This window comes from Mus pahari, chromosome 6 (genome assembly GCF_900095145.1).
Source record: "Mus pahari chromosome 6, PAHARI_EIJ_v1.1, whole genome shotgun sequence".
Classification (NCBI taxonomy): Eukaryota; Metazoa; Chordata; class Mammalia; order Rodentia; family Muridae; genus Mus; species Mus pahari.
In genome coordinates this window covers 3,197,161-3,217,095 of record NC_034595.1, presented here as the reverse complement: position 1 = coordinate 3,217,095, position 19,935 = coordinate 3,197,161, and the positions used below count along the sequence as shown (strand labels likewise).

Below are 19,935 nucleotides of genomic sequence, written 5' to 3'. Positions count from 1 at the left end.
CAAGCACAGTAGGGTGTGGTGTAGGTGAAGTATACTGATTTCAGGTTGGAAACTAAATCTGAAAAGCTGTAAAATTAGAATTATGCTGATGATGTGCACTGAAGGCAAAGAGAATAAAATGCTAACAGAAATGGACAGCGGGGCTAGCAAGATGACCTGTGGTTACGAGCCTGCGTTGCTCTTGCAGAAGACCTGACTTCAGCTGCCAGCACCCACTCTGGGTGACATGCACAACTTAAGTTCAGAAATTCCACATCCCTCTGGCCTCTGTGAGCATCTGCATTCGAGAGCACATACTCACACACAGATACACACACACATAGTGAAAGTTAAATCTTAAAAAAATAAAGAGACAAAAAACCCTAAAGGTGGGTACTGAATACATACAAATTTGTTAGATTGTTCTCTTGACATTCTTTGAAATTTGCTATAATAAAGATTATGTCTGGCCAGGCAGTGGTGGCGCACGCCTGTAATCCCAGTACTTGGGAGACAGAGGCAGGTGGATTTCTGAGTTCAAGGCCAGCCTGGTCTACAGAGTAAGTTCCAGGACAGCCAGGACTGCACAGAGAAACCCTGTCTCGAAAAACCAAAAAAAAAAAAAAAAAAAAAAAATTATGTCTTTCACACACACACACACACACACACACACACACCCCTTGTGCTCAATCATCATACCCTCATGATTTCGAGATTTTCTAATGTAAACAGCACAATTAAACTTATTGAGTTAGCTTTCTCAAAATCAACAAACAACAAACAAAAACAACTTTCCCACTGAGCATCACCTCTAAGTTCTATATGCTCCTGCTGATGGAGCGTTCCTGCTTTCAATGGCAGGCCTGTGGAAGGACCTCCTACCCACACAGTCTGGGCTATGGACAGGCAGACCCTACAATGCTGTGAGAACAGAGAACAGAAGGTGACAGAGCTGCCTTTTCACATAGTCCCTGACTCTTCTACAGCACTGTGGAGAGACACCATGACCACGGCATGTACTACACTCTCACAATCTGGCTTCCATCTCAACCCTACAAAAATTCTGCCCAATGACATCACTGTTTACAATTCAAGATGGTGGACTCCTCATCCCAGAATGCCTTTCTGTCACATGTTAAACTATGGGCATCCTTTCCAGTCACCAACTCTGGACCAGAGATTTGTCTCTAGACTTTTGCTGAATAGTCTCCTGGATGAATTTCACATCACATCAAATTCCAAAATACAATTAGTCACCTTCACCAGTTCCTCCTTCACCCGACTCCAAACACCTCTCCCGCCCGGCATATCATTTCTGTAAAAAGAATCGATTGTCTAAGTCTTGGGGTTTAATTATTTTTAGTTTTTACTATCCCACATCTAAGTAGACGTCTGTCCCTTCTGATTCTACCTATTTTACCTCTCTGCCTCTGCCCATGTTCCTGCAAGTATCGCCCACTCCAGTGATTAATATCAGAGCTTGCCTTAGTCAGGGTTTCTATTCCTGCACAAACATCATGACCAAGAAGCAGTTGGGGAGGAAAGGGTTTATTTGGCTTATACGTCCACATTGCTGTTCATCACTGAAGAAGTCAGGACTGGAACTCAAGCAGGTCAGGGAGCAGGAGCTGATGCAGAGGCCATGGAGGGATGTTCTTTACTGGCTTGCTTCCCCTGGCTTGCTCAGCCTGCTCTCTTATAGAACCCAAGACCACCAGCCCAGAGATGGTCCCACCCACAAGGGGCCCTTCCCCCTTGGTCACTAATTGAGAAAATGCCCTGCAACTGGATCTCATGGAGCCATTATGGCAAAATTAGCCAGTACAGAGCTTTATCTTTTTCATTTATATTATAGTACTGAGCTCTGTCTTAGTTTTTGTTCTGTCGCTGTGAAGAGACTGCATGCTCACGGCAACTCTTACAAAAGAAAGCATTTCACTGGGGATGGCTTACAGTTTCAAAGGTTTAGTCCATTATCATCGCTGCAGAGAACATGGCAGCATGCTGGCAGACAAAATGCTGGAGAAGGAGAGTTCGACATCCAGACTCATCCACAGACAGCAGCAAGAGTAGCACTGGGTCTAGCTTAGACTTCTGAAACCTCAAAGCCTGCCCACAGTGACACACTCCATCCAAAAAAGGACACATGTACTCCAACAAGGCCACACCTCTCAATCCTTCTCAAGCACTGCCACTCCCTGACGCCTAAGCATGTAAATACATTAGCCTATGGAGGCCATTCTTACTCAAACTATCAAATCTCTAAGGTTCAAAATAAAGTCTCAATTGTCCAAGGGCAAAATCAGGTCCCAAGCTTTCTTCCCCACCTACCTTCCTCTTCCTCCACTGAATCCCCTCCCCACTCCCCAATACACTGTCATTAACAATTGAGTCGGCAGTGCTTCTTACTACCTTTACCTCCCAAACATCCTGTCTCCTGTTCAAGCTCTTGCAGGTCAAAGTTTCATCCAAATTCCATCTTCTCCATGACTTCTCTCACATCTTCATGGTCCCTCGCCAAAAAAGCCATCCATCTTTCCAAAAGACCATTTACACTTACGGTATTCTACTACGATCATGACAGTATTTGATCTCTGTATTGTCAGAAGCAGGGAAAGCACATCTCTTGCTATGAGGGACACCCAAAAAATGAATACCATGTACTAAATTATCTTCCCTTCCACAAGCAGTGTGGCTAAAAGGACTAGCATAAATGAAACCTATAATAAATAAAATCTTCTAATACAATTTCAAAGTTATATGACAATTCTTTTATGTGTGCAGAATTTTCAGTGCCTCAAAAGTGGTGTAGATATGATTATCAATATGTAGTCATATTATGATGTAATTTTTATGAACATCACAGAAGTGTTTGGGGTATACGAAATTCCCAAATTGCCTTTAAAATGAGCTGCTAACTACTGAAAAATGGTCTTTGTAATGTAGTCCTATTTATCAGTGGAGAGAATTGAGCTAGAGCTGGCCTGCTAGGGATCCAGTGGGAGAGAGGTGATTTCCTGTTTAAATACAGCACTTTGTATCAGCAGAGAAAAATGTTTTTCAGAGCCTTGTGGGCTATAAGAAATTCAGGCTTAATACAATTCTAGTAAAGGGAGTAACATATTATTCAATTACAAAAGTTACTATTTACGGAGCACTTACAACCACATCAGACACTGTTCTAAGCATTGATGAATAATCTTATTTAGCTTTGATGAAATTCTATACAACAGGGACACTTTTTAAAAAACAGACATATGATGAAGATCATATTATTTTACCCCCTGTTCTGGTCTATGGATCCAGCCAGGGTCCAAGGTTGCCAGGTAAATGATCTGTTGCTGTGCTACATCCTCAGCCCTTGGTGTTTCCAAGGTCTCACTACATAGCTCAGGCTAGCCGTGAAATGCACAGCCCAAGCTGGCCATAGGTACATGATCCCCTTCCTTGCTCTCCCAGACGTCTTGGCTATCACACATTTTTTACATTCGTTTTGTTAACATTTTTTAGAACTTCATATCTGAGTGCTGTATTTACAGTGTTTCTGCCCTTCCTTCTGCCCTCTCTAATTCTTTCCATGCTCTTTCCCCCAACCAGTCTCAATTCTTTCCTTTTTAATTACTTTTCCTTCTTTAATTACAGATTAGTTGAAGGTGTACTTGTCATGATGATCTCGGAGTTCAGTGATGTAACTCCTCTTTAATTAACAGGATTATCATCACTGAGTCTCACACTGGCCACCGGTTGGGTGGTCTTCTTACTGCTACTTAAAAGATTCAAATAAAACAATACACATGACCACAGATGGGAAAGAGCGGTGAAGCGTAAGGTCAAGGCATGTGGATTCTAGTCTCTGCTTCGATCTTTACTGGACATGAGACTTTGTGCAAATAAAAAATGTGGCTCCATTCTCTGGATGGATATGGACTAGCTACCAATTTGCCAGACATCCTGCTAGGGTTAGCAACACAAAGGAAAGATGGCTTATTTTCAATCCACATAGAACACATGATATGAGATACAGATAGAGAAGGGATAATTGGAGTAAGCTAAGTGCTCAGACAGGGGAAGTTGCAAAGGCATCTAATTCACACTTGGGAGCCAAGGAATGATTCTCAAAGGACATAATACCCACACTGAGACTGGAGAGGATGAGCAGGAGTTAGTCAGACAAAGAAGTGGAGACTGCCAAATAGACTTGGTAACAGGGAGGAATGTTAATAGCAGGGTCTACAGAACTTCACGGTGTAAGGAATCGTGTTCATCGATAAAAAAAGCATATACGTGAGCACTCTCTAAAAGGAAAGGAACCTTAGCAATTTCAATAAATACTACTAATCAATTACATCAAGAGTGTTATCACAGAGAACTGAACTAAGGGGCTGGTATGAGAGAAGCAGAAGCACTAAGGATACCTCATGGCCACATTGATTGATCCAAATCTAGAAAACCTTAATTCAGTACCTTTCACATCTGGCCGATACTGCAACCCGTCATCCTTCTTTCCCAATAAACTCGCATCATCTGTGTCTGGAAGAAAGAGCAGATGCACGTTAAGCAATGCTGAAGTCACACCAAGGACTCACAATTACCCTGGCTGCTTTGGCTCCTTCCCAACTGTCTACCTGTCCTGCTCATGGGTGATTTTATCATTCTATTCACTTACCTGACAGACAGTACTACATTTACCATGTTCAAGAGTCACGTTTTGACATGTACAACACTATGGGAAAGTTCCCACCATCCTCATCATCCGTGGTCCCAGCTCTCAAGTGATCCCAGGCACATCTACATCTCTGCATGGTAAACAGATTTCATTCGGACTTCAGCTCACATGTCCCCGACTTTAAAAGTCTGACATACACCCCTTGGAGAACCTCTCTCTCCAGGGAACCACTGAGCTCAAGAGTTACCTTTTCCTGCCAAGTTTATCTGGAAATATGAGATTGCAATAAGTATGGAATCTCTGCTAAATTGTCAGACAACATTTAGATCCCTTCACGGGGACTGCATTTGACTGTGGAACACATGCATGTGCTGAGAACCACGGGCTTTCCACCTCCAGCACTGTGAGAGACTGTAAGGAACTCGTGGTCCAGGAGGCAAAGCTGCCTGCATGCACCCAGCATACTCCCAGGCCCCAAGCTGTGGCCCCATGTAACCATGGAAACCAAGCCATAGAATGTGTGCTCATGAATGTGATAAGGTTGGAGTAAGGGAGGTGATGTGTAAACACCTTAGTTATGATTGGCTGAAATTAGCTTAAATTAGGGCGCTGCAGCTCAAGGCGGGCAGCTTTGACATTTCTTACAGAGAGCCAATAAGGAGCTATAGTTAGGTATGGAGAGAAAATTACTGAGAGAAAGAGAAGAAAACTTACGGCTCCACCCCTGCAAAGCTACATAAACCTGAATTAAAACTCCCAGGCTTGACCATTGCTCTGAACTGGATACTGGACCATACAAACATCCCATCTAAGCTCTAAATACTACTGCATGAAATAAACAAAACTGTATTGCAAGACCAAAGCCAAGAGCATTGGTCCACCTATGGGACCTCTCTGCCAGAAAATGGCCTTCTCCATCATGCCCATGCCTACCCTACCTGGAAAGCCTCTGAGGGGCTGCTGGTTATGGGAAGTGCATCATGAACAATTCTTCACTACGACGCAGGGATAAACTCGTTTTCACCATGCTTTTGCCTTGGCTCAGGTAGAGCAAATGCCTCTAGTAAGTCCCCCGAAGTACAAAGGTAAGGGAGTGGAAAGACAAAGCAGGAAAGGTCTACCTATAATCCTCGTCCATGAGGAGGCCCGCCCCCATGTACTACTAGGACTGATCCACTATCCCACAGGCATTACTGAGGACAGAAGCCTGTGTCAGTGACTGTTGATGTTTCTCACAGAAGAAAACAAAGCTTAGTCTTACATGGTTTATGTTCCCTAAATCATAGCAAACAGGAAGAAGGGAAAATGGAATTTTCCTTTACACTGTAAAGGAAATAACATGTTTGTATGGAAGGAACCATGTCGAATAAAGAGAACTCTTGTTCTATGGGAGAAAAGTAAGAATATATACAGCAAATGTATAGTTTTGCCGTAATTAAAATTATATAATTATATAATTAGACTAGTTTCTAGCTATAATTGAATTTGAAATCACCTTAGAACTACAAATAAACCTCACACTGATTAAGATATACTCACATCAGCCAAGATAAGCATAAGTAACCAAGACACAGTTTATGTCTGAAGAGGCTGAAAACAAGCAACCGTCTAGATTAGTAGCAGGTAAAGTTTTAAAATACACAGTCATAAAAAGACCAAGCCTGCAGAATTACTCACTCTGTAAGACTGAGACACGCACTACTAAGTGACCAGTGGTATTCAAGACAGGTTCCTGGTGGAAAGAACGGCGTTTACCTGTGCAGTGGCCGAGATGCCTTATGTCGATCTGTTCTTGCTTTATACAAGATGCTTCTCGAACGAAACAGGGATTGTTATAGGAACTCCCATCGGACGCGCACACAGGGTTAAAGCTGTACCCGCTGCAGTCTATATTACATACACACCTGTTGAGAAAGACAACAGTCACCCACATCAGACAACAAAAGCACTTACAGCGCGGCATCGGCAAACAGCAGCTCCGGACTTTCTCCCTGCCTCCTGCAGCACAAGGCAGAACGATGCTACCCATCACAAACAGACCTTCAAGGAACTGGATACCACGCTAAAACTGTCTCCTGGGTATGAATTTGGAAATATTCTAGACATGATGTTGCCCCAGTCGGTAGTCTCTAAAAATTCCATTTTTAGATCAAATCATGAGGAACTGTTCAGTGTCAACAACATTAATTTAAAAACAAAATGGCACCTCGGGAAGAACACAGACAGTGTTGGAAAACCAAAGGTCACAGTTTATCTCCAGCATCTTTCTCAAAGGCTTACTTTACTGACCTGTAAAAGAGATAATAATATACCTACAACAAAAAGTTGGGATAATTAAAAAGCATAATGATATGAACTGTGTAGAAAGTTCTTTCTAGAGACACATCTACCTGGGCAATTGAGCATCTACTGTATCTGGAGCCCCACAGCACAGGAGTCAGGATTACTAGGCAAGGGCACTTCTCCCAAGAACAATGAAGTCAACAGTGGGGGTGATGTCCAGTCCCTAGCAACATTCTAGCCTAGCAAACTTCACCACCCTCCAAATGAAAAAAAAAAAAAATGCTGGGTAAAGCACTTTAAAAGTTCCTCTTGGATCCACCTCGGAGTCGGTAGGAATACCAGGAACACTCAAAACACAGTCAGCAACATGACAGTCGGAAAAGTCCTGGCTCTCTAAAGGCAGTGTCACCTAAAGGTATTTTCCAAATGGGCAGATCCAATCATAAGCTTTTTGGTTTTGTGGCTCTCTGGGAACAGGAGACATGTAACAATGACCTACCTAAGAGAGGCTATAGAGGCCCCCCAAAAGGTACAAGTCTTGATGTGAGTTTCAATATGCCACAGGAAAAGCCTTTTAAACAGGGTTACCCTGAGCCATGGCACGGAACACTGGGAGAAAAACTTCTCCACAACCACTGCTAGTTCTGTGTTGCAACTTAAAATATGACTGGTTCTTCTAGTTCTGTGTTGCAACTTAAAATACGACTGGTTCTTCTAAGGGCCCCAAGTGCAGAACTGAAGAGGTTAAGGACTGGGTGGGGCCCTGGGCAAATAACAGAAGCAAAGAGGGTGTCCTCTAGCGAAGTCCAACTCCACCCTAGGTCATTGTGTCTCCACAGCGCAAAAGTGAGAAAAATGACCACATGTCCAAACACATGTGCACATACATACAGGCACACACAGGAATATTCACACATGAACTCACACACACACACACACACACACACAGAGAGAGAGAGAGAGAGAGAGAGAGAGAGAGAGAGAGAGAGAGAGAGAGAGAGAGAGAAACATATAAGAGGACTAAACTTTACAATTAAATAGCAAAGACAGGCTGGTTAAAATTACAAAAGCAAGCTCTATGCTGCCTACAGGATAACGAGAGCACGTGCTGCTCTCTCAGAAGACACCAGATCAGGTCCCCAGCACCCACATCAGGTGGCTCTCAACTCTCCAAGGGACCTGATGCCCTCTTCCAGCCTCCACAGGTAACTGCACCCTCACAGACACACTGCATGCACGAAATTAAAGACAGATACGTTAAGAAGTATTGATACAAAAATGGAGGAGAGAGGATAACAGTGAAGGAGATACACTTGGTGAGAGCAGAGTTAGTATCATATACAGAAGTTAGCAGGTTCCCTTATGATACTAAAACATTTCATTATCAGGAAGAGTGTCTAACATTCAAATATAGTCTCAGAATCTTCAAATATTGACAAGACTTCTGTGATGAATACTAAGTAACCCATACATCAAGTATAAAATGCCAATAAAAAGGAACTGCCCCCTCACACCACACACACACACACACACGCACACACACACACACACACATCAAACACACACTCACACACACTCTGAATCAGTAACCCATACAGAAAATATAAAATGCCAGTAAAAATTAACTACACACACACACACACCACACACACACACACACACACACANCACACACACACACACTCACACACACTCTGAATCAGTAACCCATACAGAAAATATAAAATGCCAGTAAAAATTAACTACACACACACACACACACACACACACACACCACACACTGAATCTGAGAGTTGCTTAAAATGTTACCCCCAAAAAGTTAAGAAGAGAAGATAAAACAAACTTAGCCTTTTGAAGATGAGGGATGGGTAGATGGGAAGGGGCCCACTTTAATAATTTTTTCCCTTTCCTGTGTGTTTGAAGATTCCTTTAATTCCTAATACTCTACAGACCAAATGTGAAAGATAAAACTGAACACTAAAAGAGTCAGAAGATCAAAGGTAAGAAACTGATAAATCTGACTTTGAAATAAAAAAGAATAATTACAGCCCCTATAACCAACAAGAAAATTAGAATCCAGAATAAACATAAACCCGTTTCCTAAAGGATATAAAATTGATGGGGAATGATGGGAGCAAAAATAGACCAAGAATAGAAGAAACTTAAACAGATGTGTGTAACTTAACAAGGTTTATCTTTTATAATCATGACATTGGAAGCTAAGACCACAACACGGTACAAACGTCACAAGGTTGGTAAGAATTAAAGCAAAGGGAATAGCAAGCATAGGGGAGGGTGGGGAGCAGGTGCTAGCATGAGAGCCTATTGGAATGACTGTCCTGAGAATACTCATTCCTGGGAACACCTGGACGTGGACTTGCCCCACGAAGTCGCTCTTCTGTGGACTTGAAAGTCCCTTACAGATGTGCGCCAGGAGACATGAACTACACAGTGTTTGTCACAAGAAGACAGTAAATGACCCAAATGACTATCTGCAGCAAAATGGGACCATAAAAACACGTGGCTCCATCAATCAAATTCCAACACACAGTGACAATGACTCCAGCCATGCACAGTGCCCTAAATGAATCTCAAAAACACTACTATTACACTGAAAAGGTAATGCATGTGTTATCTTTTTTGTCAGCTTGTTAAAAGTCTCTGGGTCATCTGAAAAGAAAGGACCTCGGTTAAAAAATATTCCCATCAGACTGGCCCAGAGGTAAGTCTCCGGGGCGTCTTCTTGATTCATGATTGCAGTGGAAGGGTTCCAGGAAAGCCTAGGCACTGTGGGCAGGGCGGCCCATGAGCAGGCTGGCCTGGGGTGTCTGAAAAAGCAGGCTGAGCAAACCCTGGGGAGAAAGCCAGTAAACAGCAATTCTTCATGGTCTCTGTTTCAGTTCACACCACAACTTTCCTGAATGATGGGCTGCATTAAGGACATGTAAGCCAAATAAACTTTTTTCTCCAAGGAGCTTTTGACTGTAGTGTTTATCACAGCCATAGAAGGCAATCTAGGACAATGCATACAGCATAACTCAAATATATAAACCCAAAGTTTAAAATAAATGAAGCAAACTGTGGGAGAAGTGGCTCAATGGCAAAGAGCACTGTGTGACCTTCCAGACAGTTCTGTCTCCAGCACCCACATGGTGGCTCACAACCATCTACAACTCCAGTCCCCAGGGGAATTTCCTGCCCTCTCCTGGCCTCTATTGGAACTGCATGCACACGGTACACAGACACACATGCAGGCAAAACACCAACACATATAAAATAAAAATCCAAAGAGGAAAAAGGGTAAATAAACCAACAGCAAAATAATATATATGTTAAGAGATATACCACATAGAATCAAACCATAAAGAAAGCAAGGAAATACTTTACACAAAATGCAGTCTACTGGGTGAATGCGAGAGAGTCAAGGGAAGCCCTGAGTTCTAGGATATGTTATGGCTTGAATATAAGTGACCTCCAAAAGACTTGTGTGTTGAAGCCTTCATTCCTAATATAGTGGAATTCAGAGGTAAGACTTTGGGGAGGTGCAAGAGCAAGGGGGCTCTGTTTACATCAGTGCTTTCGCCCATCCATAGATTCACAATTTGAGCATCACTGGATGACAGTGGAAAGTGGTCTAAATGAAGGAAGCAAGAGAGCCAGCCAGCCCTTCCTGTCTCTGCATCTCATGCACTGTGAGGTGAGCTGCTCAACTCCATAAAGCTCTCTCTGCCCACTACTCATGTTCCCATAGCAACTGGGCCCAGGGATCACAACCTTCAACCTCTGAAGCAGTGAGCAAAACTAATCTTTCTAAGGTTACTTTCCTCTGGTGTTTTATGAGTCTCGAGAGCACAACTATAAAACTCTATTCCTTGGGTGGGAGGAAGGAATCACAAAAGCTCGCCTTATTTTTGTGCTACTCCAAGTATAAAAGTTGTCTTTAGAGCAAAAGAAAAAAAATTACATTCATAAGAACAATATTCACTAACAAGTAAGATAATAACAATCTGGTGTCATTGTTTGCTTTCTAGAATCCAGGAGTCAGGAGAATAACCAGGGAGTGTCCTAGAAGGCTAGCTGATCAGGAAAGGGTGAGCTCAGATGAGGATGCGGACAGTTCCAGTATACAGAACTACAGTATACATGAGTATACTTGCACATTTAGTTCTCTTTCTCCTCCCTCTCTCTTCTCCCTCTCCTCCCATCCATCCATCCCCCGTCTGTCTGTCTGTCTGTCTGTCTGTCTGTCTGTCTGTCTGTCTGTCTATTTACCATCTATCTCAATGGGTATTGTGTGTGTCTATCTATCTATCTATCTATCTATCTATCTATCTATCTATCTATCTATCTATCTAACTATCATATACCTCAATGTGCACTGTAGAAAGCCAATGAGGCAAAGGGTTTTAGGAAGCCATCTACCTCCAATCTTGCATTCAAGGCAGGGTTTCCCTGAGGAAGATCTGATACACTGTCACAAGCCTGCCAGTACACTTGCATGGTTAACTTTGTATCTCACCAGGCAGTTCATTTCATGGTTGACTAGTTTCTACCCTAGAATGGCCCCAAAAACCTGCATCCCAGTGTCTTCCACCTAATGACTCATTGATTGGTTTAATAATGAAGTGTCCCCCACAAGCTCCTATGTTACGTGCTTGATACCCAGATAATGGCACTGTTTTGGATTTGGGGAGTTGGGAGGGGGTGGCCTTTGTGGAAGAAGTAGGATTATTGAAGCCTGCATGTGATGACTATACATCTCTCTCTCCCACTCTTTCCCCATCCCCTCTCTCCCCTCTGTCTCTCCCTGTCTCCACAGCCCCCACCCCCCACCCCCACCCCTTCCTGAATGTGATGAAAGGAACTAGTTCCTCCTCCACACACTGCTGACACCATGATTTTCTACCCAAAACCAAGAGGCTAAGCAGCCATGGACTGAAATGTCTGGAACCATAAGCTATAGAAACCTTTCTCCTTCAAACTGCTCTCTGGTGTTTAGATCACAGCTACACAAAAGCAATGGATAAAATCTGAGTCTACGAGTGATCTCAAAAATATCTTCCAAGAACTCCTTCTAAATATTCAGAAACAATCATTTTATTATACGTATGTTCTCATTTCTGTAAACTGGATCTCAAGATTATGCTTTTAATTTGCAAAATTTTCATAATAAAGTTTAAATTGTTAAAGATTATTCAGCAATTACTCTTTATTGTAGTATTCAACATCCCATGCCCCCATGCAGCTTAAGTATCTTATATGAGGCCACAGAAAAGCATGTATACAGTATAGAAATGATTACATTAATTATTCTAGATGCTGAAAATGACATGGAAAAGATTCTATGAATGTTCCTTATAATTACATTTAACTTTGACCCATATCAAGGTTCTGCATACCCATTTCTACATGTATAGTTCTCAAAGCATTTAACTGTTATCTTTTGGAATCCAGGACTAACAAATTTTAGGTTATCTCAGAATGCTAAAATAATTTGGGCTCTAACCTTATCATTTAATATCTCTTCTAGATTGGCAGTCATAAATTAAACAAGTATATTACATATTTTTACTAAGCTATCAATAAAACACTAATAGAGATGGAATCACATACCCTATCATTAGAAAACTACTTTCAGAACTTACAGAAAAATTAATCCACCACTGATCACCTCTGAAGAAAAGCTGTGGGCTACAGGTGTGGGTCAGTTGACTGAGTGCTTGCCTGGCATCCACGGAGCCCTGGGTTTGAGCCCCAGTACTACATCATCAAAAGTGATGGGACTGAAGGCACACACCTGTAATCCCAGCACTGGGGAGACACACAAGGACTAAAGGTCACTGTCCTCCACAGCTGTGTAGGAAGTCGGAGGTCAGCCTGAGCTACATGAGACCCCATCCCAAAAGGAGAGGAGTGGGGAGCTAGGACAACACCTACCACTTGCCTGCCTTTCTAACTCATGTGTACCTCAGGCTGGCAAACATCTCTTGCTAACATTTTGATACTGCCATTAAGGCTCTTCAGCCCTGATATAGGAAATGTTATTGTACCACGGGGGGGGGGGGGGGGCAAGGCAAGGCAAGGCAAGGCAAGGCAAGGCAAGGCAAGGCAAGGCAAGGCAAGGCAAGGCGGGGGGGGGGGGGGCAAGGCAAGGCAAAGCAAGGCAAGGAGGTTAGCCTTAGCATGACCTGTTCCTGGTAAGCTCACACTGTTACTAGAAACCTCACTGTGTGCTCGGAAACAAAGTTTAAAGAAATTCAACGCTGAAAGCCGCCCCAGCTCAGAGATCATGACTCGACCAGAACCATACTTTTACCATTAAACAAATGTCCAAAGACCTTTCCCACTACTCAGACAAAACCTCGGTATTAAATTACTGGTGGAGCTATTTATCAAGCAAAGGGTCCCACTGCCCTCCCCCGCTTTTCTTGTTTTCCCAGTTTCTTCTCCTTAGCAAAAGGAGGGTAGTGGGGAACATCCAATAAAGAAGACGCCTCGATGTTTGCACAAACGCAAAGCCTGTTCTGCTCCCGTTGCATCTACTGCTGCCCTTGCTCCCTCCCATAGAAAACTGTTGTTTTTATATATGAAAATAAGGCAAGGTCAAAAACTCTGGTACACGTGTTTTCTTCCAAGGCAAGAGAATGCATATTCTGGAGGCCAAGGACAGTTGCTGCAAACTGACATGTAAAGGAGAGACCAGCATTCCAGCCGCCAAGAGAATGGATACAACTAATTTCAAAAGGCAAGCTGTCCAAGTTAATGGATTTTCTGGTAAATTACTATTAGAAAAAGGAAACTAATAGTTAAACTTAAAGGTCATAAAAAGACTGACCCAAAAAGAGAACGCTTTCTCCCTCCATTCAGTCTGCTCTGCAGGAATGAGGGATGTTTATGGTAGAAATGAAGCAACTGAGGGAAGAGATGAAGCAAATGGCCCTCCTAAGCCATCAGATCTCCTGCCTGTAGGACAAATCAAGGGAGAATGTGGACAGAGGACAAGAATGTGAAGAGAAAAAGGCAGTCTTCACTGTCACCTTGGCCATGCACTAAGAACAGTCCTACAGTGTAACTCAGTAGAGTTCTGGCCTAGCATGCACAAGGTCCTGGCTTCACTCTCCAGTACCACACAACATGTGCACACATGTAATCCTAGCACTCAGGAAGTGGAGTCAAATGGTCAAAGTTCAAGGTCATCCTCAGCTACATAGGGAGTTCAAGACTAGTCTTGGATATATGAGTCTGTCCCCAAATATCTAGATAGATGGATGGATGGGAAGGTAGACAGACAGACAGACAAACAGACAGACATTCTAATCCTCAGAAGATTTAACGGATAGTTCAAGTCAAGGGACCTATAGTAGTAGGTCAATGCAGACAAGCTGATCAGATGTTTCTATGTTGTGTGTGTGGTTTATGTGCCCACAGGGGCAAGAATGAGGACTCCCCTGGAACTGGAGATATGGGCAGCTGTGAGACACCAGACATGGGTGCTGGGAACTAAACCCTGGTCCTCTGAAAGAGCAGCGATGGTTCCTAACCACTGGGCTGACCATAAGAGAGCACACGTAGCCTGCAAAGCCTTAAAGACTTAGCATCCAGGTCTCTGCAGAAAAGAAAACTTCCACTCGTCTACAGGACGAAAATAAGGCAAACTTGAAATAGCAATTAAATAGAAACGGCAGCAAGTGGAGAGAGCTGAAGACCCATTCAGGGCCATGAAAAGGTTGGCAGAAAAGACAAGACGCTGTGCCAATCTCTTCAGAAGCAACAACAACCGCTCATCTGACAAGTGGCATTGTTTACGGTGGGCACTGGGATCGGCCAGGAACCGCCTTAACAAATGTCTGGCAAAGAGGAGTGCTCCTCAGTGGGATGGAACAGCTGCGTCTGCTTCCAAGAACGATGAGCAAGCCACTGGCCCTGCCTCCTATGGCAGCCGAAGAACTGAAATGAAATTAGCATCTTAAGTAAAGGCCCGCTCGGTGGAGTGGTGAGCAGCAGAGGAGAATATTAGATTGCCAAGGCCACAGACACAGCCGATTACAGCAACTACAGATGTTCCCAGGCTGCCAATGGCAGTGGAGGGTGTGATGCCCACAGACCGGAAGGTGAGGCATGAGAGAAAAGCTCCAATGTCAAAGCATTTGTCAACGCTAACTGCACTCACTGGGTGGGTACATCAGGCACGTCACTTAACCCTGACAAACACAAATGTCAAAGGAAACAAGAAATAAGACATTGTAAAGCCCAAGGAGGGGTGCGTGAGTGACATTACCTCTGCTCATCTGTGGCCTCGAGTGAATCTGAAGCATGGGCACTGTTGCACGGTCACATTAGGAAAAGTCTTTCCACTAAACTGCCTCCCATTGCTCTGGGACACACCAGGGGCGCTCCTGCCTTGGGGCTTTCCCTCCTCCCACGGTTTTCCAGAGAAATCCCTCTTTTCTGTCCCCCACCTCTGTGTCTTTTCTTAAATCATAAAATAACAGATGAAAAGAAAAACATTGTCATAAAAAATAAATTGGGAGAAGGGGGCTGGAGAGATAGCTTAGAGGCTAAGATAGCTCACTGGCTGCTCTTCCAGAGGACCTGGGTTCAATTCCCAGCACCCACACGGTAGCTCTCAACTGTGTGTAACTTCTGTTCCAGAGGATCTGATATCCTGAGGACGCCAATGCACATAAAAATAAATAAATCATTTAAAAAAAAAAAAAGGTTGGGACTAGAGAAATAGCTCAATGGGTAAGGATACTTGCTACCCAGGGATGAGGGCCTGAATTCAGATATCCAGGATCCACAGACTAGGCATAGCCATGAACATCTGGAACCAACCACTGGCAGGAGGAGAATTACCAAGGCTTGCTGACCAACCAACCTGCCCAAAACAGGGGAAAGTCCATGTACAGTGAAAGACCCTAGACTCAAGAGAATAATGTGGAGAATTAAAAAGAAAGTCACTCCAATGTCCTCCTCTGGCCTACATACACCTGCATGCATGCATGCATGCATACACACACACACACACACACACACACATATATGCACACCCAAGGACACCCCAAGCCGAGGAGTGCACACAGCCAGTCATGAGCAAGCCAGCTTCCAAACAGTTTAAAGATTTATTTATTTATTTATTTATTATATCTAAGTACACTATAGCTGTCTTCAAGAGGCCGTCAGATCTCATTGAGGATGGTTGTGAGCCACCATGTGGTTGCTGGGACTGAACTCAGGACCTTTGGAAGAGCAGTCAGTGCTCTTACCTGCTGAGCCATCTCTCCAGGCACCGAAACAAGGTCCTGTAGGCTTACAATGAGTACCATGTTCAGCACGGGGTTCCCCTCTGAAGCTTTGCCAGAAGCTCAGTTAGGAAGCACCGCTGTTATTAGGAGGCCCCTACCAGCACGAGAATCCGCAAGCATGGCCCAGAGTCCAGTTGTGGCCCATGTTGGGGAACCTTGCATAGGCACCACCCTGCACTCAGGCAGGAAAGAAGGTGGCTGACAGGTGATACAGGGAGATCAAGAACGACCACTCCCAGCAGCCTGGCTTCTGAGACGGGACACTTCAAGTGTTGGGTCCTTCTTTGTGGTGGCCAGATACTTCTCAGCAGGGAATGTCATCAAGCAGGGCCTCTTCAAAGAGTACATGTTTACCTGTGAGCATCTCTCGAGACAGCTGCACATGAGCTCCTTCTGGTTAAAGGAAGGGTGGGCATCTGAAACATCTACCCAGAGGGCTGGCCAGACCACAGTCACTTAGACTGGGTAAGGTTAATTCTGACAGATCTTGGCTGTTATTCTTTAAGCAGACATCTTTTGTATCTTTCTGACTTTTAGTATCCACACTCAGACTTGGTATATTCTTGGTATTTGCCATGCTGAGAAGTAGGGTCATTTTACATGATCCTCCTGCATTGTAACCTCCTTTGGGTAGATTTTAAAGAGTTATTAAGCCTCCCTTTTAAATGTGAAGAGGAGAGAGCGACAGAGACAGAGACAGAGAGAATATATTGAAGAAATAAAAGGCAAGGATAAATAAATTTAAAAAAATAAATGAAATAAATCTTTTAAAAAGATCACTAAAGCCAAACATTGGTTCTTTTTTCAAGTCAGGAAAGCAGACTGAACAGAGAATGACAATGGAAGGGAAAAAAAAAAAAAAAAACAAAGCCAGTTGGGGGCTGGAGAAAGGCTCAGCCTTGAAGGATGCTTGCTGTTCTTTCATAGGACAAGAGTTTGGTTCCCAGCACCCACATCAGGCGGTTCACAACCAGCTCATAACCCCAGCTCTAGGAAGCCAACACCCTCGTGCCCTCTGCAGGCAGACACACGGACACACATATATAAATAAAACACCTTCCTCCACCAATCAGAAAGAGTTAAGAGCACTTGCTGTTCTTTCAGAGAACCAGGCTTGGTCTTATCACCTGCATGGTGGATCACAACTATCTTTAACTCCAGTCCCATGAGGTCTAACATCCTCTCCTGCCCTTCACCTGGTTTCTGGCACACAGACATATATGTAGGCAAAACACCAATGCACATACAAAACTATAATAATATTTTCAAAGGGGCCTGAAGGAATGGCTGAGTGGTTAAGAGCATCTGCTGCAGAAGGCCAGGGTTGGTTCTCGAGCCTGACACGAAGCTCTAGCTCCAGGAAGCCCAAAGCCCTCTCTGGTCTCTCTAAGAGAGACCTGCACACACAGACACATAAATAAACACACATACATAAATGGAAAAAATCTTAAGTAATAATCAAAGGAAAACACAGTGAGGCTAAGAAGAATGATTCAGTGGGATAAAGCACACAATGACAAGCCTGGGGACCCGAGTTCAATGCCCAGGACTCATATAATGAAAAGAACCAACCAACTCCTGGAATTTGTCCTCTCACCTCCACATATGCACACTAGTGTGTGTGTGTGCGCACACACACACACACACACACATATATATGTTCTATGTACATATGCATTTATATGTATATGTACTTTTACTGGAAAACCTCAGAAGTTATTTCTAGAAAAGAACCTGTTTTTGCTAACATCCAGATTATATGTCACATAAAATAAATACCATTGAATAGTATTTATTTTCTATTACCAGGAGGGAAAGAACTTAAAATTATTTTTCTATAATAGTCTAAGGGACCACAGTAGAAATTCATTAAANGAATTGATTTTTATTTTTATTATCTGACAATTTCATACACGTATACAATGCATTTGGTCCTATTCGTCCCCTTGCCTCTCTTCCTCGCACTCTCAGTCCCTCTGGAGTCTTCAAGGAAGTCCCCCTCCTACTGTTTCTGGTATTTTTGGATGTGAGCCTAGCCTTTGTATGTATGTATACACACATATATACACGTATGCTATTCAACCACTTATTAGAATCCTGTCCGAGAGTCTAGAGAATGACTCCATAGTTAAGTGCACTGGCTGCTCTTTAAGAGGATCTGGATTTGGGTCCCATCACCTGCATGGTGCCTCACAACTAACTGTCTATAATTCTAGTTCCAGGGAATCTGACACCCGTTTCTCTCCTCCACTGGCATGAGGCGCATACATGGTGCACATACATATATGTAGGCAAACACTTATACACATAAAGCAAAATAAAATAAATCTTTTAAAAAAGTGAATCCTGTCAGATGTCTCAGCTGAAGAGAGCTGCAACAGTAACTCCAACTTCTTTAATGTCAGAGGAGGCAATGTCAAAACCTCCACCACGCCAAACCCCAGCTTCCGATTCAGAGGCTCAAGCTTTGCTGGCAACACTACTGCCCTTTCATTCCCTGATGACGTTGATGCTACAAAGTTGGCAATATTTTACTTTATAGACAGGTACACAGTAGTTGCCTAAACTACACGTGTGCGTTAAACACTTCTGGGTATAATACAGATGTTACAATAAAAACTTGAAGTAACATGCAGCCTGTGCTACGATGCCTTTATAAAAGAAAATGACTGTGTCTGTGTATCTGCTTGGACAGGCACGGAACACCCCTGGAAGGGTAAACAAAGGAATCACGATGATTGAGGGCAGCTGAGTGTCGTGGGGAGCATGGGTGGGGAAGAGGCCTCCCCTACAAAGCCTCTCCAAGCTTTTCAGTTCCTCACACTGAGAGTTTCAAAGGCATAAATGCATGCATACATAAGTAAATAAATGACTAAATAAAATGACTCCTATGATTTAGGGCTATGATTTTGGTAAATTGCAGCTTCCAGTCTTTAAAATTGGAACAATACCTCCTAACACTGCTGACAGAATCAAAATAAGGTCTGGGCGGGGGAACCTTTGAAATGTTTCAGATGGTGTGCAAGCTTGAAAGGCGTCATTGGACCATCATTCAAACAAGGCTAACCTTTGTCGCTCTCTACTCTAACACGCACGGAAAGTGCCATTTCATCTCAACCGTTTACTTAGCAGTTAGGAAAACACTGACTTAAACGCAAGCTAGTGAGTTTATTTAGACTTAACAAATGACTAATCAAACCTGTCACAAGCTCAATACATTAAATCCTCACAACTAGCTCTAAGTGAATAACAGATCCAAACCACAGACTTCTATTAACCTAACAATGAAGGACCATGACCACAGGAAGCCCCCAACTTGTGGTGGTTTGAATGAGAATGGTCACCATAGGCTCCTACATTTGAATGCTTGGTTCCCATTTGGTGGAACTGTTTGGGAAGAATTAGGAGGTGTGGTCTTGTTGGAGGTGATGCATCACTGTGGTTGGGCTTTCAAAAGCCCCACACCATTCCTCATTCCCAATTAGTTCCCATGCTCGCTCCCTCCCTCCCCATCTCCTTCCTCTTCCTCCTCTTCCTCCTCTTCTTCCTCCTCTCCCTCCTTCTCTTCCTCTTCCTCCTCCTCCTTCTTCCTCTCTCTCTCTCCCTCCCTCTTTCTCTTCCTCCTCCTCCTCCTCCTCTTCTTCTTCTTCTTCTTCTTCTTCTTCTTCTTCTTCTTCTTCTTCTTCTTCTTCTTCTTCCTCT

The 19,935-nt window shown here is 43.4% G+C and overlaps 1 protein-coding gene across 3 annotated transcripts in view; it reads right to left on the bottom strand.

Annotated features, from left to right (window-relative positions):
• Tmeff1 (transmembrane protein with EGF like and two follistatin like domains 1) overlaps positions 1-19,935 on the bottom strand; it is an 80,981-nt gene that overhangs the window by 20,469 nt on the left and 40,577 nt on the right. For all 3 annotated transcript variants that reach the window (XM_021199791.2, XM_029539907.1, XM_021199792.2), the window contains exons 6-7: positions 6,401-6,549; positions 4,444-4,509 (exon numbers count right to left, since the gene is read on the bottom strand). In XM_021199791.2, the coding sequence (XP_021055450.1) occupies positions 4,444-4,509; positions 6,401-6,549 (215 nt within the window). The remainder of the gene's footprint in view (positions 1-4,443; positions 4,510-6,400; positions 6,550-19,935) is intronic.